This window comes from Gopherus evgoodei, chromosome 2, assembly GCF_007399415.2.
Source record: "Gopherus evgoodei ecotype Sinaloan lineage chromosome 2, rGopEvg1_v1.p, whole genome shotgun sequence".
NCBI classification, from domain to species: Eukaryota; Metazoa; Chordata; order Testudines; family Testudinidae; genus Gopherus; species Gopherus evgoodei.
In genome coordinates, this window is record NC_044323.1 from 93,029,951 (window position 1) to 93,056,398 (window position 26,448).

Below are 26,448 nucleotides of genomic sequence, written 5' to 3' on the forward strand. Positions count from 1 at the left end.
CGAAGCTATACCAGTTCCCTGCTCCCCCATCCTCCCCACCATGTGTGATCCAAGGGATCCAAGGAGGGGGGGAGGATTTAAGTGTGCAACTATTGATTTGTTCTACCAACTGTTGCATGGATGGTCAGAGGGAATCTGATCTCATAGTACAGGCTTAGGAAGCTTAAGTACATGTTTCTTCTCTTCCTATACCTGTCACACTGTAGTACAGTTATTCCAGTCCTAGTATTACAGCACTGTGGCAGGAAGACTTCATTATAAATCCAGTGCTGTACCACGTGAAAGTCCCTCAGTGACAATGGCATTCTTATGTTGTCCATGCATGACACAATATCTGGGGGGTGGGAACATGGAGGCAGTTTTGTCATCATCAGGTTTCTGCATCCTACTTCAGAATCCTGATAATGTTCATTAGAATTTTTTCACACTTCTAGCTAGTGATGCTTAAGAATTTTTCATAGGGGAGAAAATGAAGACAGTGAATGATATTACTGGCAGGGAAATCTTCCAGCTCTGTATCTTAGCTCTCTCCATTCATTTGATGTGCTGTTCAGGCAGCCATGGACAAAATGTCTTCTCGCTGATAAACTGATCTTCTGCCATAGGCCTGGAAAATTTGCTTCCTCTTCTATTCAGTCGTCTCCAGCAAACTGACATCCTCCAACGGTTGTATCTGCCAGTAATAGTGCTGAAACCAATATTGGTAAGAGGCCCAACAAAAGGTAACAAGCATATAAAACCACATTCCAGGACAGATTTGATAGGTATGACTTTCCAAAGATTATTAACCAGAAATAAAGGAGGAACTGGATATCTGAATTATACTATACATTTCTGCAGGACATGGTCAGTCACATGCTGCATTGTATATATAAAAGTCTGCTTTTACTACACACTTAAGACCACCGCATACAATAGCTGATGGTTTTTATGTCTAGCTGAAAGAAAACAGAAAGGAGAATCTACTTTTTAATCTTGCCGCTGAGCTGAGGCCAGGAGACAGCTGTAATTTTTATACACTTGTGAAAGTCTGTGGCTCAGAATACAGAGTGAGGTTTTTGTACAGGCTGTCTATGGCTTTCTAACACTGTGCTGTCCCAATAAGCATAATAATAGATTGCGCTGTCGTTGGGGTTTAATCCATTTACTCTTAGGGTAGAGATGGGCTGGCCAGGCTTCTTTTCACAATCAAACTTCTTCTTATCGGAGTCTTTGTCAAAGACAGGTTGTGCGGAAGAGATGTACAGAATCTGCTCCAGAGCTTCACCAGGTCTGTGTCGATACCAGTGTATAACAGCACTCCCGAAGTTCTGAATGCCAGAAGCCTCACAGACTGTATGTGCTGTTTTATCTTTTGCCCTGGTAATGGACAACTGAGCTTGTCTCAGATATATTTGTGCACATCCATCTAGGAAGAGAGCAAGAAAAGAAAACATGAAATTAACATGAATCTGGAGCATGGTGATTTGTTACTCAGTAATATACAATGGTGTAGAAAAGGATTAAAAAATAAACTTACAAGACAAAACCAAAGCCAGAATAATGAGGTGGAGCAGCAACATTTTACAGGTTTTGCTTGGACCTGCATCTATGAGAAATGTGACTTGTGCTGAGGTGGAAGGAGAGTTGCATTTGGGGACTGGAAGTGACTCATTTAATTAACATGTGATGAGGTTTTGTTAGCTGCATATGCTAACTTAAAGTAAGGTAGAGTTATGGCTGAAATTCACCAGACTTTACTTTTATCACAGAGCATAATCTGGCAAGAAGAAAATTCTTCGGCTGTCTTTAGACCAGCCTAGATTGTATCGTACATTTTTTTTTCTTGTTTATAGCACAGTGGTTCCCATAGGCCTCTGTATGGATGGTGTCCTCTTTGTGTGAGTTACATATACATAGAAATATACGAAGTGACTGTCCCAAAGATCTTCACTCTAAACAGGGATGCCTACACTGCAGCTGGGCTCGAGCTTGAACACTGAAAATAGAGGTGTTTGGTCTGAGCTCGGTGGCTAGCTGAGTCTCCATTGGAGTCATAACATCCATGCTGCTATTTTTAGCATGCTGGCTTAAGCTCCAGTTGCACAAGTCTGTCTACCCAGAGCTCGGAGTCTCTACCGGTTACACTGTAGACATACTCATTGGGTTGGGGAAAAAGAAACACTAACATATCCACTGCATATACAATGTTCAAAGCCAGTTTCTCTGGTGGTATCAACTGGCACAAACTCCATTGATTTTAATGGGGTTTCAACCATTTGCACCAGCAGAGAATTTGGTACTTAATGTTCAAATATAAACTATTTCCCTCTTCCCTCCTCAGCCACAGTCATCATTTCCTGGCAGATTTCTTGTAGGAGTTGCAGCAGGAGTGGGTCTTGAGAGGGATTTGAAAGAGAAGAGGCTAGTGGTTTAGGTGTGTGTAGGAGGTGGGGCATTCACCACATGGTGGAAGAAAGTACCAAGCTGTTTGTGGTCGGGGTGCAGTCTTTTTGCTAGTTTGTACAGTGCCCTTTGCAGTGTGGACCAGATCTGGGACTGGAATTCCTAGCTATGACTGTAACTAATACAAAGATGAAGGGACAGGCAGAGCCATGGTGATGGCACAATGAAGACTAATTTTCTTGGGAGTTATTTTCTTTACCTATTTAATGTAGGAGGTGCTGCCCTGAGTGGTGCTGTTGCCAGTTAGGGTGACCAGATTGCAAGTGTGAAAAGTCAGGACAGGTCAAGGGTAATAATCACCAATATAACAGAGAGCTCTGACTATCAGGACTGTCCCTATAAAATTGGGACACCTGGCCAGCACAGCACTCATTTTCCTGGGAAGTGCTTAATATCTTCACAGGATCCTGCTCTTGCTGAATTTCCCAGATATGAAGTAGTGGAATATGTCTTCCTTCTTCAGTGTGATACTTTACCTCTGTTACATTAATTGAGTCTTGTAAAGTGGCTAATGTATCTGTGTGTTAATGAACTCTACTGAGATAGGATGGACCTGCTCTTGTATATTTGCAGTCAGTTTTGTCCTAGTTCTGAAAAAGGGCCAATTGTACACTAAGATGTTGAATTAATTTACGAGTAACCTCATTTGTTCTTAAACACTTCTTTGTTTCCTTGTGATCAGAGCTAATCCAATCCGTGATGTCTTTTGTATATTGTAGCTCCATTCATTTTCTTCTATCTTTCTAGCTTTATTCAATAAGCAGTACTTCTGTCTCTGCCCTTCTTTCAGTTACCTGCAATCACATTCTTTTACCACGGGTACTAAGAATCTGACTCCATTTATTCTCATTGCTCTAGCGTCTCAGGTTAACCTATGTAACACTGACACAAACTTGATCTCTTATTCTTTGATGTTCCCTTGACCTTCATGCTAAGATTGAAAATATACAGCATAATATCAGTTCAAGCAGAGTGTAATCTGCTGTCACATTGTGGTTTTGTATTTTTTTTTTCTGAACTGGCATCAAACTGTCTTAGGGGAGGATCTGTTAATCGAGATTCTCTATCTTAGTAAGGAGGAGAGGATTGAAGATGATAAAAACAGGGAGGATCTGATGAGAAATAGCCAAATGAAAGTCTAATTCAATTACATCACATAATGGAAGACAGCTAAAAAGTGACAATTTTAAAAAGTACTTGTATACAAATGTTAGAAGTCTAAATACTAAGGTTGGTATACCCCAGTGCCTCATATTAAATAAGGATATTGATATAATGGGCATCATAGAAACCTGGTGGAATGAGGATCATCAATACGACACAGTAATATTAGGGTACAAAATGTATTGGAAGGACAGAATAGGTCATGCTGGTGGGGGAGTGGCAGGATATGTGAAAGCAAGTGTAGAGTCAAATGAAGTAAAAATCTTAAATAAACCATAGACTCTGTACCCTAGAATCTCTATGGATAGTAATTCCATGCTTCAATAATAAGGATATAACACTAGGGATATTCTACTGACCAGGATGGTGATACTGACTGAAATGATCCAGGAGATTAGAGTGGCTATAAAAATAAAAAACTCAATAATAATAATAATAATTGGGGATTTCAGCTATCCCCATATTGACTGGGCACATGTCACCTCAGGACAGGATGCAGAGATAGTTTCTTGACACCTTAAATGACTGCTTCTTGGAGCAGGTAGTTCTGGAACCCACAAGAGGAGAGGCAATTCCTGATTTAGTCCTAAACGGTGCAGAGGATCTTGTCCAAAAGATGAATATACCTGGACTGCTTGGTAACAGTGACCATACCAAAATGAAATTTAACATCCCTGTGCAGGGGAAAACACCAAAGCAGCCCACCAAGATAGTATTTAATTTCAGGAAGGAGTATTACACAAAAACGAGGAAGTTAAAAAGTATCATGCCAAAAGTGAAATCCCTGTAAGCTGCATGGAAAGTTTGTAAGAACATCATCATAGAAGCTCAATTTAAATGAATACCCCAAATTAAAAAACATAATAAGACCAAAGAAGTGCCACCATAGCTAAACAACAAAGTCAAGGAAGCAGAGGCAAAAAGGCATCCTTTAAAAAATGGATGTTAAATCCTGTTGAGAGAAAAATAGAAAGGAGCATAAACTCTGGCAAGTGAAGTATAAAAAATATAATTAGGAAGGACAAAAGAATTTGAAGAACAGCTAGCCAAAAACTCAAAGTAACAGCAAAAGCCTCTAAGTACATCAGAAACAGGATCTGCTAATCAACCAGTAGGACTACTGGACAATCGAGGTGCTAAAGTAGAACTCAAGGAAGATAAAGCCATTGCAGAGAAACTAAATGAATTCTTTGCATCAGTCTTCTTGGCTGAGGATGTTAGGGAGATTCCCCAGTCTGAGCTCTTCTTTTTAGATGACAAATCTGAGGAACTGTCCCAGATTGAGGAGTCATGAGAGGAGGTTTTGGAACATATTGATAAACTAGACAAACAGTAGGTCACCAGGAACAGATGGTATTCACTGAAGAGTTCTAAAGGAACTCGGTAGTTCTGCAATTTTATATTTAACTGTGGTATGTAACCTATCATTTACATCCGCTTCTGTATCAGATAACTGGAGGATAGCTAATGTGACGCCAATTTTCTTAAAAAGGCTTCAGAGGCAATCCTGGCAATTACAGGCCGGTAAGCCTAACTTCAGTACCAGGCAAACTGGTTGAAACTATAGTAAAGAACAGAATTATCAGACAGCTAGACGAACAAGATTTGTTGGGGGAAGAGTCAACATGTTTTTTGTAAAGGGAAATCATGCCTTGCCAATCTACTAGAATCTTTGAAGCAAGGGGCGGGGGCAACAAGCATGTAAACAAGGGTGATCCTGTGGATATCATGTATTTAGATGTTCAGAAAGCCTTTGACAAGGTCCTTCACCAAAGGTTCTTAAACGAAGTAGGCTGTCATGGGATAAGAGGGAAGGTCCTCTCATGAATCGGTAATTGGCTAAAAGATAGGAAACCAAGAGTAGGAATAATTGGTCAGTTTTCAGAATAGAGAGAGGTAAGTAGTGGTGTCTCTCAGGGTTCTGTATTGGGACCAGCCCTATTCATAAATGATCTGAAAAAGAGGTAAACAGTGACATGGCAAAATTTGCAGACAATGCAAAAGTATTCAAGATAGTAAAATCCAAAGCAGACTGCAAAGAGTTACTAAGGGATCTCACAAAACTGGATGACTGAGCAACAACATGAGATGAAATTCAATTTTGATAAATAAATGAAAAGTAATGCACATTGGAAAACACAATCCCAACTATACATGTAAAACCATGGACTCTGAATTAGCAGTTACCACTTGAGAGAGAGATCTGGGAGTCATTATGGATAGTTCTTTGAAAACATCCACTCAATGTGTAGCAGCAGGCAAAAAAGGCTAACAAATGTTGGGAATCATTAGGAAAGGGATAGATAATAGATGGAAAATATCATTGCCTCCATAGAAATCCATTGTATGCCCACCTCTTGAATACTGTTTGCAGATATGATTACCCCATAACAAAAAATATATGTTGGAATTGGAAAAGGTACAGAAAAGGGCAACAAAAATGATTAGGGGTATAGAACAGCTTCCATATGAGGAACAATTAATAACACTGGAACTTTTCAGCTTGGAAAAGAGACAACTAACGTGGGATATAATAGAGGTCTAAAGAACACGACTGGTTTGAAGAAAGTAAATTTGGAAGTGTTATTTACATTCAAAAGACTGTGGCTCAGAATGCAGAGTGGGTTTTTGTATAGACTGTCTACAATTTACTAATGCTGCAGGACCCCCCCCAATAGGCACAATAATAAGTAGCAATGTCAATGGATTTTATTTTATTTCTGGTCGGGGTACTGGTAGACTGGACAGTCCTTTCATTATGAAATTTTCCTTTATCTGAGTCTCTGTCAAGGATAGATTGTGTTGATGAACAGAATCCACTCTGGAGCTGTACTGGGTCTCTGTATATACCAGTGTATATGTCAAGGTGTCACCCCCCCACTCTGAACTTTAGGGTACAGATGTGGGGATCTGCATGAGATAACCCCTAAGCTTATTTGCTAGCTTAGATCTAGTAGCTGCCACCACCAAATAGTTTAAACAAATGTTTACGGGAGAGTCATTTGGAAACTCTGCCTTTCCCCCCAAAAAAATATTCCCCAGTCTATAGCCCCCTTTTTCTGGCAGGATTGAGACGGATGCACCTCCCACCAATTCCTGGTGAGCCCAGATCCAAAAAACCCTTGGATCTTAAAACAAGGAAAATCAATCAGGTTCTTAAAAGAAGATTTTTAATTAAAGGAAAAAGGGTGAAAGGAATACCTCTGTTTGATTAGCATGCAAGCTACTCTCACAAACAACAGATTCAAAACACAGAGGATGTTCCTCTGGGCAAAACCTTAAAGTTACACAAAAGAAACCCAATTTGATTCTCCCTCTTATGCAAAAGAAGTCACAAAAGAAAATAAAAATAATCTAATACATTCCTCTCTAAATACTAACTACTTTTAAGAAATGTTAGGTGGCTGATTCCTGGATCCTTCACTCCAGCACAAACTTTTCTGAACAGACCAAAGACTGATTTCCTTCCTCCCTCTTTGAAAACATCTTGTCCCCCCATTGGTTCCTCTGGTCAGGTGTCAGCTAGGCTATGTGAGCTTTTTAACCCTTTACAGGTAAAAAAGGAATCAACCTTGGACTGTCTGTTTATGACAATATATAAGCCTTGTCAAAATCCCCAGATACAGAAACACGGCAGTCAATTCGTATGGCGTTACTTTCTTCCCTGGTAATGGACGGTTGAGGTTGAGTCAGACGCACTTGTGAGAAGCCATCTGTGGGGAGGGCGGGAAATGAAAAAAATCAACATAAAACTGAAATAATGTGAAGGCTCTGCAGCTGCTTATGTTATGGGTCTACATATGAGGAGAGCAGTCTGAGCAACACACAGAAGCAAACTGTAGCCAGAACAAAAGTCTTCAGCAGCAACATTTTTGCTGCTCTTCTTAGACTCCAGCCAGACAATGAAAATGATGATTTTGAATGGAGACAGACGTGGTAGGTGGGGAGAGGAAGTGACCCATTTAGGTAACCTCCAGCTAAGTGGTACCGGCTACAGAAGTTTTATTTCAAAGTGAGTAGAGTTACTGCTGCTCAGTATAATAACTTTGACCTTGGATGAGTTTCAACCGTAGCACTGGCATGAAACAGATTCCTCGGGTGTGTTTCATGATCTTTTAATGAATAATGAAGGATCAGTGTTGATGATTATTTCTCATAGACACATAGACTCCAGGACTGTAAGGGACCTTGAGAGGTCATCGAGTCCAGTCCCCTGCCCTCATGGCAGGACCAAATACTGTCTAGACCATCCCTAATAGACATTTATCTAACCTACTCTTAAATATCTCCAGAGATGGAGATTTCACAACTTCCCTAGGCAATCTATTCCAGTGTTTAACTACCCTGACAGTTAGGAACTTTTTCCTAATGTCCAACCTAAATCTCCCTTGCTGCAGTTTAAGCCCATTGCTTCTTGTTCTATCATTGGAGGCTAAGGTGAACAAGCTTTCTCCCTCCTCCTGATGACACCCTTTTAGATACCTGAAAACTGCTATCATGTCCCCTCTCAGTCTTCTCTTTTCCAAACTAAACAAACCCAATTCCTTCAGCCTTCCTTCATAGGTCATGTTCTCAAGACCTTTAATCATTCTTGTTGCTCTTCTCTGGACCCTCTCCAATTTCTCCACATCTTTCTTGAAATGCGGTGCCCAGAACTGGACACAATACTCCAGCTGAGGCCTGACCAGCGCAGAGTAAAGCGGAAGAATGACTTCTCGTGTCTTGTTTACAACACACCTGTTAATGCATCCCAGAATCACGTTTGCTTTTTTTGCAACAGTATCACACTGTTGACTCATATTAAGCTTGTGGTCCACTATGACCCCTAGATCTCTTTCTGCCATACTCCTTCCTAGACAGTCTCTTCCCATTCTGTATGTGTGAAACTGATTGTTCCTTCCTAAGTGGAGCACTTTGCATTTATCTTTATTGAACTTCATCCTGTTTACCTCAGACCATTTCTCCAATTTGTCCAGATCATTTTGAATTTTGACCCTGTCCTCCAGAGCAGTTGCAATCCCTCCCAGTTTGGTATCGTCCGCAAACTTAAGTGTACTTTCTATGCCTACATCTAAATCGTTGATGAAGATATTGAACAGAACCGGTCCCAAAACAGACACCTGTGGAACCCCACTTGTTATACCTTTCCAGCAGGATTGGGAGCCATTAACAACTACTCTCTGAGTATGGCTATCCAGCCAGTTACGCACCCACCTTATAGTAGCCCCATCTAAATTGTACTTTCCTAGTTTATCTATAAGAATATCATGCGAGACCGTATCAAATGCCTTACTAAAGTCTAGGTATATCACATCCACCGCTTCTCCCTTATCCACAAGGCTCGTTATCCTATCAAAGAATGCTATCAGATTAGTTTGACACAATTTGTTCTTTACAAATCCATGCTGGCTATTCCCTATCACCTTACCACCTTCCAAGTGTTTGCAGATGATTTCTTTGATTACCTGCTCCATTATCTTCCCTGGCACAGAAGTTAAATTAACTGGTCTGTAGTTTCCTGGGTTATTTTTATTTCCCTTTTTATAGCTGGGCACTATATTTGCCCCCTTCCAGTCTCCTGGAATCTCTCCTGTCTGCCATGATTTCCCAAAGATAATAGCTAGAGGCTCAGATACCTCTTCTATTAACTCCTTGAGTATTCTAGGATGCATTTCATCAGGCCCTGGTGACTGGCAGTTATCTAACTTTTCTAAGTGATTTTTTACTTGCTCTTTTCTTATTTTCTCTTCTAAACCTGCCCTTTTCCCGTAAGCATTCACTATATTAGACATTCCTTCAGACTTCTCAGTGAAGACCGAAACAAAGAAGTCATTAAGCATCTCTGCCATTTCCAAGTCTCCCGTTACTGTTTCCCCCTCCTTATTGAGCAGTGGACCTACCCTGTCCTTGGTCTTCCTCTTGCTTCTAATGTATTGATAAAGTCTTCTTGTTTCCCTTTATTCCCATATGTAGTTTAAGTTCATTTTGTGCCTTTGCCTTTCTAATCTTGCCTCTGCATTCCTGCGTTATTTGCCTATATTCGTCCTTTGTAATCTGACCTAGTTTCCATTTTTTATATGACGCCTTTTTATTTTGTAGGTCACGCAAGATCTCATGGTTAAGCCAAGGTGGTCTTTTGCCACATTTTCTATCTTTCCTAACCATCGGAATAGCTTGCTTTTGGGCCCTTAATAGTGTCCCTTTGAAAAACTGCCAACTCTCCTCAGTTGTTTTTCCCCTCAGTCTTGATTCCCATGGGACCTTGCCTATCAGCTCTCTGAGCTTACCAAAATCCGCCTTCCTGAAATCCATTGTCTCTATTCTGCTGTACTCCCTTCTACCCTTCCTTAGAATTGCAAACTCTATGATTTCATGATCATTTTCACCCAAGCTTCCTTCTACTTTCAAATTCTCAACAAGTTGCTCCCTATTTGTTAAAATCAAGTCTAGAACAGCTTCCCCCCTAGTAGCTTTTTCAACTTTCTGAAATAAAAAGTTGTCTGCAATGCAGTCCAGGAACTTATTGGATAGTCTGTGCCTCGCGGTGTTATTTTCCCAACATATATCTGGATAGTTGAAGTCCCCCATCACCACCAAATCTTGGGCTTTGGATCTTTGGGTTTTTCTGTTGTTTATTACACCCTGAGGTACTACGCAGGATCTGGGGCCTGGGGTGAAAACAAAGAGGCAAAGTTCTGCCTCAGATTGCTGACAGCCTAAAAAAAGGAGTGACCTTCCAAGCTTGTGGGGAAAGGGAAAAGTCAAAACAAACAACTTTTTCCCCCCATGTCCTTGTTTATGCACAAATATATTGGTTTTTGTTTTCTCCTCGCTCATTCTCAAAGCTCAGTCATTGTGTGTTAGCAGATTTCTTGTACGCTCTGTGGACTAGAAACTTTCTCCTCTGCAAGATAATGGTGTTCCGTATGAAACCAGTCAGGGGCTAGTCTATGTGTATGTGATGGCATGGAAGAAAACATGATTTCATTTGTTGGAGAACTGGCTAGATAGATAGTTGACCAGAGTGGACAGTTTGGAAAAAGAGTAGGGAGATGGAAATGCTGTTGATGGTGCAGTTAAAACTGTTGTCTTTAAGTCATTCACTCATTGCTTTCCCTGGGAAGCTGCTGAGCCACCACAAAAAGAGAGATACCTCAGATCCCACGGATGCCAGTGGAAGTTGATAGTATTCACAATATTTCCGGAGACACTGAGCATCTGGCAGAATTGAGCTGTAGTGTATTTTTCAGTTTTAGATTCTTCAGTGTTTCTCCTTGTGATGTTATACTCCATATGTTTGAGTGTGAATATAATGTAACTGGAATATGCTTTATGCAAAAGGTCTCTTGTAAGTTGGTATTACAAATCTTATAATCTACTGAATGTGTTCATCTTACATTCATACAAATATTATTCTTGCGTCTGAAGCTAGAAATATGAAGTATTACTCTGAAGTCCTGTTGTAATTATGCAAAGTGTGGGCCATTAATGGTGGCTTGGAATTCTGATGGCTCCCATTAACTAGGACAATTGGTTGTAAATGGCTCTGTTTATTTGCAAGTCTTCCTGTGTTCCTGTGAGTCAGGCTGGAAAGAATGGGGTCTCACAGGTCACCTGGTGCTGGAATCCATCTTAAACCTAGTGCTTTTCCATTTAGAAGGAGGGGTGGGGACCCAGAGAGAGAAAATATTCCCACCTTGTGCCAAAGCTCTAAAAGGAGGTGGAATAGAACAAAGGAGGCGGCCAATCATGAGAAATCCCCTAGTTACCACCTGAGCTGCAACTAACAAGAACTGTACCAGGGGAAAGAATTGTGCCCAGACTAGTCTAGTCTGTGAAAGAAGCTTATTGGGACATCTCTGAGAGTGAGGTTTACCTGTATTGAGTCTACTAATGTATTAGGCTTAGGCTTGCATATTTTGTTTTATTTTGCTTGATAACTTACTTTGTTCTGTCTGTTACTACTTGAAACCATTTAAATCCTACTTTTTATACTTGTGTTTATTTGTTAACCCAGAGTTAGTGATTAATACCTGTGGGAGCAAACAGCTGTGCGTATCTCTCTATCAGTGTTATGGAGGGTGGACAATTTATGAGTTTACCTTGTAAAAGTTTATACAGAGTAAAACAGATTTATTTGGGGTTTGGATCCCATTGGGAACTGGGTGCTGGAGATAGGTGACTTGCTGAGCAGTTTTTGGTTAAAGTCTGCAACTTTGGGCATGGACCAGACCGGGGCCTGTGTTGCAGCAGACTAGTGTGTCTGGATCAACAAGGCAGGTTTCTGAAGTCCCAAGTTGGCAGTGGAAAATTTGCTCAGAGGTGATTTCAGCACATCAGGTGACAGTCCCAAGGTGATCTCTGTGACCGAACCTGTCACACTCCCCAGTTAATTGTGATAGTGTGGCTGTTTCACATCTCATTGCTCATAACAGAGCTAATATCTTTGTGCTAATGTCCTCTTCAAATGGGATGGCCTGCTTATGTACAGTTAGCCCTGGTCTACAGTACAAACTTATGGTAGAATAACTACAGCACTCAGGTGTAAAAAATCCATGATCCTGAGCAACAGTTATACTGACCTAACTCCTAGTGTAGACAGCACTATGTTGATTGAGTGCGAGGGAGGAGAGGCTTCTCCCATTGAGATAGCTACCATCTCTTGGGAAGGTGGAGTACCTACGCTGACAGAAGAAGCTTTCTTGTTAACATAGATAGTGTCTTCAGAAAGCGCTACAGTAGTGCAGCTGTGCCACTGCATCTCAGTAAATGCAGACAAGACCTTAGTTTTACCCCAACTCTTAATTTACAAGCAACTTCATTAATTTTTCATTATTAGTTTTTGTTAACTTTCAGTGGGGACTAATCCAGTGCAGAGAACTCCATCTACTTGCACTAAAGAAGAACTCTGTTTCGCTCTCCTTTTCTGATCAAAAAGCCACCAAGAAGGTGATGTTCTGTATATTTCGAGAGCCTTTTTTTATAAACAGACAACTCATTTCTCTGTTAAACACAGAATAAATCAGCATAATCCCACACATAGGCCCTATACAGATAAATGTCACATAGTTGAGCAAATCTGGAACCATTCACTAGAGGTTCATGTGCATTAACACACGCACACACCTAAACAGCCTCCAGTTCAATAAAGCATACGACAATTGCTTTTAACGTTCTTCACTATTAGTTTACATTTATACCGTTAGACCCTGATCCAGACTGTCATGCTTTTACCATCTCCCCTCCTTCAAATTGTGGTCAAAATACATTCGTCCCAGGGGCCTTCAAAACCTAATTCCTCTTGCAGAGTGTGTGTGTATGTGTGTTGCGCACCTGACCATATGTCAGAGAGTAGAAAAGAAGTAACTACATTAAAAAAAGTGTGAGTCTGAAGATGTGTCCAGATGCATGTCACCTCACTGTATTCCTTGTTTTCCTTCCTTCGTTATCCATCCAAGATTTAATATGTATTTCTCTAGTAACTCCTCTCAGTTTAGGGTATCAGCTCTGTGGGGCAGGGACTTTGCAAACCTGCCTCCTTTGCTGATTAATTCCTCATAAGACAACCACCTTCCCCCTTCGAAATAAAGTAACTATTATTTTGAAACCATGCATTATTTCATCATTTTAAAAAAAGAGATAATGGACAAGTTAGCTCAGATGGGATGCAGCAGGATGTGCTTTTGCTGGCTTTCCTGCAGCTCCAACAGACTCTTCATGTCCATTTGCTCCCCCAACAGACACTTCATCATGTCCATTTGCTCCCCCATTAGCCTCAGCATCGTGTCCTGCCTCCGCTCTTTGTGCTCACTTAATTCTTTCCTGGCCTCTGCCACTGAATGCCTCCACACATTAAGCTGTGCCCTATAGGTGTGGGAGGACTGCATGAGTTTGGAAAACATGTCATCATGAATGCGTTTTTTTTCACCTTCTAATCTGCGATAACCTCAGGGACGGAGATGATACAGGGAGCATAGAAACATTCTACACTCTACAATTCTGGGGGGACTGCATGGTCACCTGTGCTTCTGAGTTCGCCATGCTGACCAAACAGGAAATGAAATTCAAAAGTTCCTGGGGCTTTTCCTGTGTACCTGGCTAGTGCATAGGAGTTCAAAGTGCTGTCCAGAGCGGTCACAGTGGAGTACTCTGGGATAGCTCCTGGAGGCCAATAACATTGATTTGCATCCGCACTACTCCGATTTTGACTCAGGTCAATTTTTAGCACTATTCCTCTTGTTGGCAAGGAATACAGTCTATTTTAAGAGCCCTTTAGGTTGAGAGAATGGGGCTGCTTGTGTAGATGCATTAATTATAAAATCGACCTAACGTGGCTAAATTTGACCTAATCTTGTGTGTAGACCAGGGCTAAGAGTCTGATGTAAAGTAAATAGGAAGTTCTACAATTGATTTCAATGAGCTTTGGACTAAACCCCACTTCCTAGGGAGAACTTATTCAGGATTTTTTCATTCTGTCTTAACTTGGAGTCCCATCAACTTTCTAGATCTGATAGAATTGTTGTCAAGGAAAAAAAAAATCTCTTAGAACACATTTTCCTTTCGCTAAAATCTGGCTCTTGTGTCATCCAAACTCAGAGTTGCCTCAAGGATTAACTCTGTTTTCACCTAAATTAATAGTTTGCTATTGTTTCATAAGGAGTTCCATAAGCTGTTTTTGAATTATATTGCTATATACACCCTGTCTGTGAAAGTGCTGTACCAGGATAGAGGAGATCCCATTGTGAAATATGCACAGACCACTATAGGCTATATGCTGATTGCATTTACAGAGGTGCGAGACCACTGCTGGCTCTGGCATTGCCTGTATGTAACTGGTGTCAGAATTCGGCATAATTCTAACAAGCTGGTGATTCTACTATACATCCAACAGTGATATTCCTGTAGCTGACATGATTCTCTAGGCCAGATTCTGCCCTTCATTACAACACATGTTCAAGAAAATGGTGTAATGTTGAGCAGAATTTGGCCCACTCTTCCATATCCCCCAGGGATCTTCCAACAGCTGGGGATTGCTGGCCCAGCATTATTACTATTTTTCAGGCAAACTCAATGTATTTCAGGGGCTGGGGGAGCAGAGCTGGTGCCACAGCTCTAATGACCTCATCGGCCCTCAGAGCCTCACTCCTCTGTGACAGAATTATTCATTTCCACCTGGGCAATATGGCTCTCTCCAACCTCTGAAGGTTCCACTGTCCATGGTCTCCAAACCCTCAGTAGTTCTCTGCATCGCTAGTTCTTGGTGTTTGTGGATGAAAGGGTTAACAGGTAGAAATACACACAGTTTCAGTTCGGTGCTGTTAGAACTGCCTGGGAACCATGTTTTATCAGGATTTCTCATGCTGAGAATCCAGACATACAGTATTTCCTTCCAGAATGACTTCAGCTTTGTAGAATTTGCATTCATTGGAACTGTGTCCCCGTTAATCACAGAAAATCTTAGAGAGAGAGATCGTGCGTGTGTGTGTGAGATGAGAGACCCATTCTTCCCTTTCAGTGATTGTTGGCTTCTTGACAAACTGAAAAGAGACTGGCTTATTTTAAATGCTGCTGACCAGCCGGTGCACACAGCAAGAATACAGGGTGTGTTTGCATGGGGTCTGGATATGGGTAACTATTCAAGATCTGTACTTTGGGGAAGACAGAGTCCAAATACCCAGAAGACCCTTACTGTGTTCATTTGAACTTGGGTTGAGAATTTGTTACAGCCTAGAATTCCTGTCCCTGCTGCTTTGTTTTAAATGAAGTTTGATTTTTAAAATTCAGTGTTCCATGTAACTAAAGCAAAACCATGTATGTTGCAAGAGCATAGACTAAGGGGTGTTTTTTTCTTTGTATAATACACTGCTGCTTGCTTATTTGCATCAAGTCCATTCCAATCACTTTGACTTCCATAAGCAGCTAAACTGGTTGCCCATGTGACCAGCAGAGTGCATAGCGGAGCTTGCACAGTGAATGGTGCTGGTTATAATCTTGTCAATGCCTGACTGAAAAACATAACTTTAGTTGTATTCAGTTCTCATAATCACCTGGGTCTGTTTGTTGTGGGTTTTTTTCTATTCCATGCAGCAATGTGGCTTTAATTTTTAAGAAACCACTTATTGTCATCCTTCATTGATTTGATTGTTCCAGGCAAGTATTGCTGGATAATCCAAATTGATACTGGTGTTTTTAAATGCAAATGATTTGATTTCTTGAGCTTTTGATGATTTTAACCAGTGAAAAGCAAATCCTTCTCAAAGTGCATTGTGTAAATAGCTGGGCTGTGCGCTGTGGCACTGTGAGGGTCAAGGAATCCTCTTCTTACTCAAATACTGGGATAGCAGTGGAGCTCTGGCGGAAGAGTGGAACTGCTCCTGTGGGTAGTCTACACTACGGGATTATTCCGATTTTACAGAAATCGTTTTTTAAAACAGATTGTATAAAGTCGAGTGCACGCGGCCACACTAAGCACATTAATTCGGTGGCGTGTGTCCATGTACTGAGGCTAATGTCGATTTCCAGAGTGTTGCACTGTGGGTAGCTATCCCATAGTTCCCACAGTCTCCTCCACCCATTGGAATTCTGGGTTGACATCCCAATGCACGATGGGGCAAAAACAGTGTCACGGGTGATTCTGGGTAAATGTCGTCACTCAATCCTTCCTCCATGAAAGCAACGGCAGACAACGATTTAGTACCTTTTTTCCCTGGATTGCCTTGGCAGATGACATAGCATGGCAACCATGGAGCCCATTTTGCCTTTTGTCACTGTCACCGTATGTGTACTGGATGCTGCTGACAGATGCGGTACAGCAGTGCTACACAGCAGCATTCATTTGCCTTTTTAAGGTAGCAGAGACGGTTACCAGTCCTTTTGTACCATCTGCTGCTAGAAATTGGCAATGATGGTTACCAGTCCTTTTGTGCCATCTGCTGCTGTCATGGGTGCTCCTGGCTGGCCTCACTGAGGTCGACTGGGGGCGCATGGACAAAAATGGGAATGACTCCCCGGGTCATTCCCTTCTTTAAGTTTTTTGTCTAAAAATAGTCAGTCCTGCCTAGAATATGGCGCAAGTCTACTAGACAACAGAGAGCACAGCCGGTCCGGGTCAGAACCCCAGATATCCTGCAGAAATGATGAGCTCCATGCCATTCTAGGGGGTGCCCCTGCAACAACCCCACCCATTGCTTCCCTCCTCTCACACCCCTCCTGAGCTACCATGGCAGTGTCCCTCCATTTGTGTGATGAAGTAATAAAGAATGCAGGAATAAGAAACACTGATGTTTTAGTGAGATAAAATGAGGGGGAGGCAGCTTCCAGCTGCTATGATAGTCCAGGAAGTACAGAATCTTCATTAGACATGAAAGCAGGGGGAGAGGAGCTCAGCCTCCAGCTGCTATGATGAGGACAGTTACCAAGCCTTTTGTACCGTCAGCTTCTCCTGGAGAGGCATAAAGAAGGGAATGATCGGAAGTCATTCCCATTTTTGCCCAGGCGCCCCCGGCCGACCTCACTGAGGCCAGCCAGGAGCACTCACGGGATGATGAGGATGATTTTCAACCATTTTGTGCTGTCTGCCATCAGGAAAGGAAGGGGAGGGGATGCTGCTGTTCAGCGCCGCAGCACTGCGTCTACCATCAGCATGCAGTAGACATACAGTGACATTGAAAAAAGGTGAGAAACGATTTTTTTCCCTTTTCTTTCACGGGGAGGAGGGGGGGTAAATTGACGACATATATCCTGAACCATCTGGGATAATGTTTTTGACCCTTCAGGCATTGGGAGCTCAGCCAAGAATGCAAATGCTTTTCGGAGACTGCGGGGACTGTAGGATAGCTGGAGTCCTCAGTCCCCTCTGCCTCCCTCCATGAGCATCCATTTGATTCTTTGCCTTTTCATTATGCTTGTCACGCAGCACTGTGCTGAGTCCCTGCTGTGGCCTCTGGAGATTTTTTCAAATGCTTTGGCATTTCGTCTTCTGGAATGGAGCTCTCCTAGAACAGATTTGTCTCCCCATAAAGTGGTCAGATCCAGTATCTCCTGTACAGTCCATGCTGATCAGTGCTCCACGCTGGGCAAACAGGAAATGAAATTCAAAAGTTCGCGGGGCTTTTCCTGTCTACCTAGCCAGTGCATCCGAGTTCAGATTGCTGTCCAGAGCAGTCACAATGGTGCACTGTGGGATAGCGCCCAGAGGCCAATTCCGTCAGATTGCGGCCACACTAACCCTAATCCGACATGGCAATACCGATTTCAGCGCTACTCCCCTCGTCGGGGAGGAGTACAGATATCGGTATTAAGAGCCCTTTATATCGAAATAAAGGGCTTCGTTGAGTGGACAGGTGCAGGGTTAATTCGGTTTAATGCTGCTAAATTTGGTATAAACATGTCATGTAGACCAGGCCTGTGACTCCCTGATCTGCTGTGTTGGTGGGTGGTTTTTTGGGCATGTGGAAGTGAGAGAGGTTGGGAGCGTTTAATGTGTGAAAGGGACATCAAGAGTTTTTTGCAATTAGTTCTAAGCACAGTAAGACCTCTGGTCATCCTTTACTCTTGCCGTAGTGAGTCCCAAAGTCTAGGTCCAGCTCCTGTGAAATGTCTTTATCTCGTACAAGCCTCCTCTTGTTCTGGTGGAATGCAGCTATCATGACGGGTCACTTTTGCAGAAAGAGAGGCAAGTTCTGAAGTAGGCAAAGTAAATCCCATGCAGGGATTTGAATATCAGACCAGAGACTTTAAACAACTCTTGGTGACATCCTGCTTGACCCAGGAACCTCTTGATGCTACCTGGCAGAGAGCACAGGGGGTTATAGGAATCCCCTGGGTATGATGTCCACATAACAATGCACCAAAGGGTGACATGTGAGGGCTCTACTAGCAGCCAGTAATGCACTGGTCAGCTTAGTGAAATGTGTGTGCATGTACGGATAATGCTTAAGAAGTCATGTATCTATACTGGAAATTAAAGCCTTGAAGTTTCAAAGCAGGTCACCAGGCGGTGACAAACCTTGGCCAGATTCTGTTCGGGCAGGGGAGAGGGGATGCTTCTCTCTCTTTGTCTGGTCAGGTGTGTATCTCTCACAATGCAAGCCTAGCTGCATGCAAAGCCCGATGCTATTTAAAGATTGCAAGGTCAACAAGAGAGAGAGGCTACTGGGCAGAACAAGCAAGAGAAAGTTTCCATTCCTTGCCTTGAAGAGCCAAGGCCATTAGCAATGGTTGAGGGGTGGGGTGGCTGAGGTCTCTTGGTGTTGCCCATCACTGATGGCAGGTGCGGCACATTCTGCTCGGCTCTGGGACTGCCACGGACCCACCTCAGCCCGCAGGGCAGAGTTCTCCTGCAGCAGGCAGGAGAGTGCTTGATCCAGCTGTGAAGACATGGGGTGGGAGACAGAGAAAGGAGACTGACCTTGTTACCCCAGTCAGAGCAGGGATTCAGCCCCAGAGAATGCCCAGCCTGGCCCTGGGGTAGAGGGGTGAGGTGAGCAACACAAAGACCAGTTTGGTCCAAGAGGGAAGGCACTGACAGATGGCTTGTAGTGGTATAGACTGGGCTATGGCATGTGAAGAGTTAAGGATGTTAGTAAACGGGTGCGGCAGCCACCTTGTGGAAGGAGAGTTGCGGTGTGTGGTGGGTGACCCCAGGTTAGGGCAAAATGGGGCAGGGGAACTCTGGGTTTGGCAGGGGAGCCTCCAGTCAGCAAAATGGCTGAGCAAGCCCGGCTGCTGGGGACAGGCTGAGGATGCTCCCACTGACAGTTTTATGCTCAACACTAGGTAGGGATTGATGGCTGGGGAGGGCACCGGGTGCAGCCTGCAATGGGGAGAACGTGGCTTCTAGCACAAATAGCAGAGATCAGATAGGGGAAGAGGACAGGTCAGTTCCCTGGAGAGGGGTCCTCTGACCGCCCCCCCCACTGCAAAACAGCATACCCATACCCCACTGCCAGCTAGCGAGATGTAGGGCACGGTTCAGTGCACTGGGGAAGGTCCTAAATACTCCCCACTGCAAAATAGCAACTTGCCACCCTCACTACCATTGTCTGTCTGCAAGCCAAATGCTGAAGAAAGGAGGAGGAAACTTTTTCCATTTGTGCCTCTGCTGCTCCTCTGACCCCAGCACCCTCCTCCCCCAAAAATCCCTCTCTTCCAGACCCTGCCCCCAACACACACTCTCCACACAGATTCTAGCAAGCAAGATAAATGGGCAGGGCTGTGAGACCTGGAGCTGCATTGAAGGGCCAGGGTTGAAAGGGGAGTGGAAAGATGCTGTTTTGGGGGGTGGGGGGAAACACTCTTACATGCCCCCCAATCTCCACTCCTGCCAGTGGACCACCTTGGACTGTATTGTGGCCCAATTTCATCTCTCAATATTATCCTAATCAGCTCAAACCTACCCTCAAATCCTTACACGCTCTTATAAAACCCCAAAGGCACAATAGCTTTCCTCCAAGAAAATATTTTATGTACTAATAGTGCTCACCACCACCCTGAGTATGGATCCCTCCCTTCTTGAATGACAGGCTTTTTGAGCTGGGACAGTTTGAGTTCTAGACTGGTGCAGAAGGGATGATGGTAGCACCACAGGTTCTCTGGTGGCAGAGGGAGTAGAGGAGCAGGAACAGAGCTGGGACCTGGAGTAGATCCTAGAACAGACTCTGTGGCCAGCTGGACTGGGGAATGTCCGAGGTCCCCATTGTGAGGATTTGTTTGGGCCCAGAGAATGTGCTAGAGAGGAAGCACCAGCGGAGCCAGAGCTGCAGCTGAGAAGTGGCAACTGCTGCCACCTTTGTTGTTACTATGGGGGAAAATTGCAGCATAAGTGGGAGAGATTTCTGGGTTACAACCAATAAAACTATTGTTATGGAGGATATTTATGTGCTACAGGGTGGTGGAAACCATGCCAGTTCCCTGGTCCCCCTTCCTCTAACCTCCCCATTATGTGTGATCCAAGGGATCCAAGTGGGGAGGAGGGGGATTTAAATGTGTAACTATTGATTTATTCTAGCAACTGTTGCATTGATGGTAAGGAATCAGATCTTGGACTACAGGTTTAGGAAGCTTAAGTACATGTTCTTCTCTTCCTGTAGCTGTCACACTGTAGTACAGTTTTCCAGTCCTAGTATTACAGCGCTGTCGCAGGAAGACTGCATTATAAATCCCAGGGGCTGTACCATGTGAAAGTCCCTTAGTGACAATGGCATACTTGTTGTCCATGCGTGGCACAATGTCGGGGAGATGGGAACATGGAGCAGTTTCATCATCATCATCACATTTCTGCACCCTAGTTAAGAATCCTGATAATGTTTGTTACAATTTTTTCCCACCTCTGGCTAGTGATGCCTAAGAATTTTTCATAGGGGAGAAGATGAAGACAGTGAGTGACATTACTGGCAGGGAAATCTTCCAGCTCTCTATCTTACCTCTCTCCATTCATTTGATGTGCTGTTCAGGCAGCCACGGACAAAATGTCTTCTCGCTGATAAACTGATCTTCTGCCAGAGGCCTGGAAAATTTGCTTTCTCTTCTATTCAGGCGTCTCCAACAAACTGACATCCTCCCTCCAACGGTTGTACCTGCCAGTAATAATGCTGAAATCAATATTGGTAAGAGGCCCAACAAACGGTAGCAAGCATATAAAACTACATTCAAGGATAGATTGAATAGGAATGACTTTCCAAAAATTATTAACCAGAAATGAAGGAGGAACTTCTTGTACTATAAATTTCTGCAGGACACAGTCAGACACATGCTGCATTGCAAAAGCAAACTTTTATAGGTACTACACACTTCTAAATCTATACCTGCCGTTCTTAAAAAACCTCTGTTGTATGTGGTGGTCTTATGTCTAGTTGAGCAAAAACAAACAGAAAGTAGTATCTACTCCTTAATCTCAGTGCTGAAGCCAGGAGGCAGCTGTAATTTTTTTTACTCTTTTGAGTGTGTGTGGCTCAGAGTACAGAGTGAGGTTTTTGTACAGGCTGTCTATGGCTTTCTAACACGGTGTCATCCCAATAAGTGCAATAATAGATAGCTCTGTCATCAGCAGTTATTCCATTTACTACTAGGGTAGAGATGGGCTGGTCAGGGTTATTTTCACAATCAAACTTGTTCTTATCAGAGCCTTTGTCAAATTCAACTTTTTCAGATGAGATGTACAGAATCCGCTCTGGAGCTTCTCCAGGTCTGTGTCGATACCAGTGTATAACAGCACTCCTGAAGTTCTGAATGCCAGAAGCCTCAGTCTATACGTGCAGTTTTAGTTTCTACCCTGGTAATGGACAACTGAGCTTGTCTCAGATGTATTTGTGCACATTCATCTAGGAAGAGAGCAAGAAAAGAAAACATGAAATTAACATGAATCTGGAGCATGGTGATTTGTTACTCAGTAATGTACAACTGTATAGAAAAGGGTTAAAAAGAAACTTACAAGACAAAACCAAAGCCAGAATAATGATGTGGAGCAGCAACATTTTACAGGTTTTGCTTGGTCCTGCATCTATGGGAAATGTGACTGTTGTGCTGGGGTGGAAGGAGAGTTGCGTTTGGGGACCAGAAGTGACTCATTTAGTTAACATGTGATGAGGTTTTGTTGGCTGCATATGTTAATTTAAAGTCAGGTAGAGTTATGACTGAAACTCACCAGTCTTTACTTTCTTCAGAGAGCATTATCTGGCAAGGAGAAAATTCTTCAGCTGTCTTTACACCAGCATAGATTGTATCATAAAAGTTTTTTTTCTTTCTTGTTTATAGCACAGTGTTTCCCAGAGGCCTCTGTGTGGATAGTGTCCCCATTGTGTGAAGTGCTATACATAGCAATATATTGAGTGACTGTCCCAAAGATCTTCCCTCTAAAAGGGTATGTTTACACTGTAGCTGGGCGTGGTAGCGGGGCTTGAGTTTGCACACTAAAAATAGCAGTGTTTGGTCTGAGTCTCCACTGGAGTCATAACATCCATGATGCTATTTTAGCATGCTGACTCAAGTCCCAGTAGTACAAGTCCGTCTACTCAGAGCTGGGAGTCTCTGCCAGCTACAGTGTGGACACTCTCACTGGGTTGGGAGAAAAGAAACAGTAACATATATACTAGATATACAATGTTTAAGGCCAGTTTCTCTGCTGGTATCAACTGGCACAACTCCATTGATTTTAATGTGATTTCAACCAAATGCACCAGCAGATAATTTGGTACTTAATGTTCAAATATATCATTTCCCTCTTCCCTCCTCAAACAGAGTCATTATTTGCAAGAAGATTTCTTGTAGGAGTTTCACCCAGAGTCAGTCTTGAGAGGGATTTGAAGGAGAAGAGGCTAGTGGTTTGGGGGGGGGGGGTGCGCATGCATGTGAGGCGGCCATTCCATAAGTAAGTGATTGGAAAAAAGTACCAAGATGTTTGTGGTCAGGGATGCAGTCTTTTTGCTTGTTTGTACAGTGCCCTGTGGACCAGATCTGGGACTGGGGTTCCTAGCTATGACTGTAACTAATACAAAGACAGGGCCGGCTCTAGCCATTTCACTGCCCCAAGCACGGCCGCTCACCGGTCCCATGGCTCCAATGGACCTCCCGCAGGCGTGCCTGCAGATGCTCCACCAGAGCCGTGGGACTAGCGGACCCTCCGCCGGGACGCCTGCGGGAGGTCCACCAGAGCCACCTGCCACCCTCCACGCAACCAGCAGAGTGCCCCCCGCGGCATGCCACCCCAAGCACGCGCTTGGCGCACTGAGGCCTGGAGCCGGCCCTGTACAAAGATGAAGGAACAGGCAGAGTCATGTTGATGGCACAGTGAAGACTAATTTTCTTGGGGGTTATTTTCTTTACCTGTTAAATGTAGGAGGTGCTATCCTGAGTGGTGCTATTGCCAGTTAGGGTGACCAGATAGCAAGTGTGAAAAGTCAGGAGAGATCGAGGGTAATAATCACCAATATAAGAGAGAGATCTGAATATCAGGACTGTCCCGATTTTATAGGGACATCTGGCCAGTACAGCATTCAAACTCCTTTGAAGATATTAAGCACTTCCCAGGATCCTGCTCTTGCTGAATTTCCCAGATGTGAAGTAGTGGAATATCTCTTCCTCCTTCAGTGTGATACTTTCCTTCTGTTATATGAATTGAGTCTTGTAAAGTGGCTAATATATCTGTGTGCTGATGCCCTCCACTGAGATAGGATGGACCTGCTCTTATATATTTGCAGTCAGTTTTGTCCTAGTTCTGAAAAAGGGCCATTTTTACACTAAGATGATGTTGTTGAATTAATTTACAAGTAACCTTATTTGTTCTTAAACACTTCTTTGTTTCTTTGTGATCAGAGCTAATCCAATCAGTGATGTCTTTTGTATATTGTAGCTCCATTCATTCTCTTGTCTTTCTAGCTTTATTCAATAAGCTATGCTTCAACCTCCACCCTTCTTTCGAGTATCTGCAATCACATGCTTTTCCCATGGGTACTAAGAATCTGACTCCATTTATCCTCATTGCTCTAGTAAACCACTTTAGACTATAAAATCATTGGGGCAGGGACTCTTATTCTGTGAAGTTCCCTGAACATTCATGCTAAGATTGAAATTATGCAACATAATATCAGTTCAAGCAGAGTGTAACCTGCTGTCCCACCATGTGTGTTCTGCTGAACTGGCTTCAGAGACTAAATTAAAAGCTGCTCCTTCAGAACAGAAGTCTGTGGTTTTTATCAGGTGAATAATAAGCTCTTTGTGCCTCAGGGGCTAATTATACAGCAGAAAAGCAGCCTTAATAAACTTATTCCTGTTTGCATCAAAGTAATATCAAAATAAGGTGTTAAGCGGCCAAGCTGGTTTGCAGTGCTGTTCGGTGACTTGTGGTCTGATTCAAAGCTCTTTGAAGTCAATGGAAAGGCACTTGTGGATCTCAGTGGACATTGGGTCAAGCCCTAACTGAAATCTCTAGACGCTAACATGAGGCTTTGTAGTTGAGGAGGATATTAAGAAGGATGAGCCCAAGTTACTGGGGAAATATTCTGTTGCACCTGTGCACTGGGTCCAATGCTCCAATGCTTTCACTTGCTTCCTGTTTCAGTAGATGAATGATGTCTGCATTGGGAGAGTGCAGTTTCAATCAATTATGGGGTTGAGATCCTGGCCCCATTTCCTTCTCTAGAGCCAGGATTTTCACCCCAGGTGTTATGCACCTCTAGACTGATGACAAACCTCCATCAAGTCAGCCCAGTTTTTAAACTAAGGGCTACGGGAAAACTCACAGATGTGGAGGAGCATGTGGTTCAGAGAGAGACATCACTTAGGGGAGGATCTGTTAATCCGAGATTCTCTGTATCTTAGTAAGGAGGAGAGGATAGAAGATGATAAAGACAGGGAGGATCTGATGAGAAACAGCCAAATGAAAGAGTCAATACAATTACATCATAACGGAAGACAGCTAAGAAGTGACAATTTTTAGAAGTACTTATATACAAATGCTAGAAGTCTAAATACTAAGGTGTGTTAACTAGAGTGCCTCATTAAATGAGGAAATTGATATAATGGGCGTCATAGAAACCTGGTGGAATGAGGATTATCAATAGGACACAGTAATACCAGGGTACAAAATATATCAGAAGGACAGAATAGGTCATGCTGGTGGGGGAGTGGCAGGATATGTGAAAAAGTATAGAGTCAAATGAAGTGAAGATAAAATAAAAATCTTAAATGAACCATAGACTCTACCGTAGAACCTCTATGGATAGTAATTCCATGCTTAAATAATAAGGATATAGCAGTAGGAATATTCTACTGAAGTAGGGTGAGCAGATGTCCCTATTTTATAGGGACAGTCCCAATATTTGGGGCTTTTTCTTATATAGGTGCCTATTATCCCTCACCCACATCCTGATTTTTCACACTTGCTGTCTGGTCACTCTGTACTGACCACCTGACCAGGATGATGATAGTGACAGTGAAATGATCAGGGAGATTAGAGAGGCTATAAAAATAAAAAACTCTAATAATAATAATAATAATTAATAATGGGGGATTTCAGCTATCCCCCTATTGACTGAGTACATGTCACCTCAGAATGGAATGCAGAGATAGAGTTTCTTGACACCTTAAATGACTGCTTCTTGGAGCAGCTAGTCCTGGAACCCACAAGAGGAGAGGCAATTCTTGATTTAGTCCTAAGTGGAGCAGAGGCTGTTGTCCAAAAGGTGAATATACCTGGACTGCTTGGTAACAGTGACCATAACAAAATGAAATTTAACATCCCGGTGCAGGGGGAAACACCAAAGCAGTCCACCAAGGTACCATTTAATTTCAGAAAGGAGAACTACACAAAAACGAGGAAGTTTGGTTAAACAGAAATTAAAAGGTATAGTGCCAAAAGTGAAATCCCTGCAACCTGCATTGAAAGTTTTTAAAAACACCATAATAGAAGCTCAATTTAAATGTATACCTCAAATTAAAAAAACCTAGTAAGAGGACCAAAAAAGTGCTACTCTGTGGCTAAACAACAAAGTAAAGGAAGCAGTTAAAGCAAAAAGTCATCCTTTTAAAAAATGGAAGTTAAATCCCGTTGAGAGAAAAACAGAAAGGAGCATAAACCCTGGCAAGTGAAGTTTAAAAATATAATTAGGAAGGCCAAAAAAGAATTTGAAGACCAGCTAGCCAAAGACTCAAAGTAAAAGCAAAAATCTCTAAGTACATCAGAAAAAGGAAGTCTGCTAAACCACCAGTAGGGCCAGTGGATCATCAAGGTGCTGAAGTAGCGCTCAAGGTAGATAAGCCCATTGCGGAGAAACTAAATGAATTTGTTGTGTCAGTCTTCTTGGATGAGTATGTGAGAGAGATTCTCCAGCTTGAGCTATTCTT

General features: G+C 42.8%; 1 gene segment (V, D, J or C); it reads right to left on the minus strand.

Annotated features, from left to right (window-relative positions):
* Positions 1 to 1,037: 1,037 nt before the first annotated feature.
* On the minus strand, positions 1,038 to 1,574 carry LOC115644977. The segment is given in 2 exon segments: positions 1,038 to 1,408; positions 1,520 to 1,574. Coding segments are annotated over 2 exon segments (414 nt in total).
* Between the last annotated feature and the right edge of the window lie 24,874 nt (positions 1,575 to 26,448).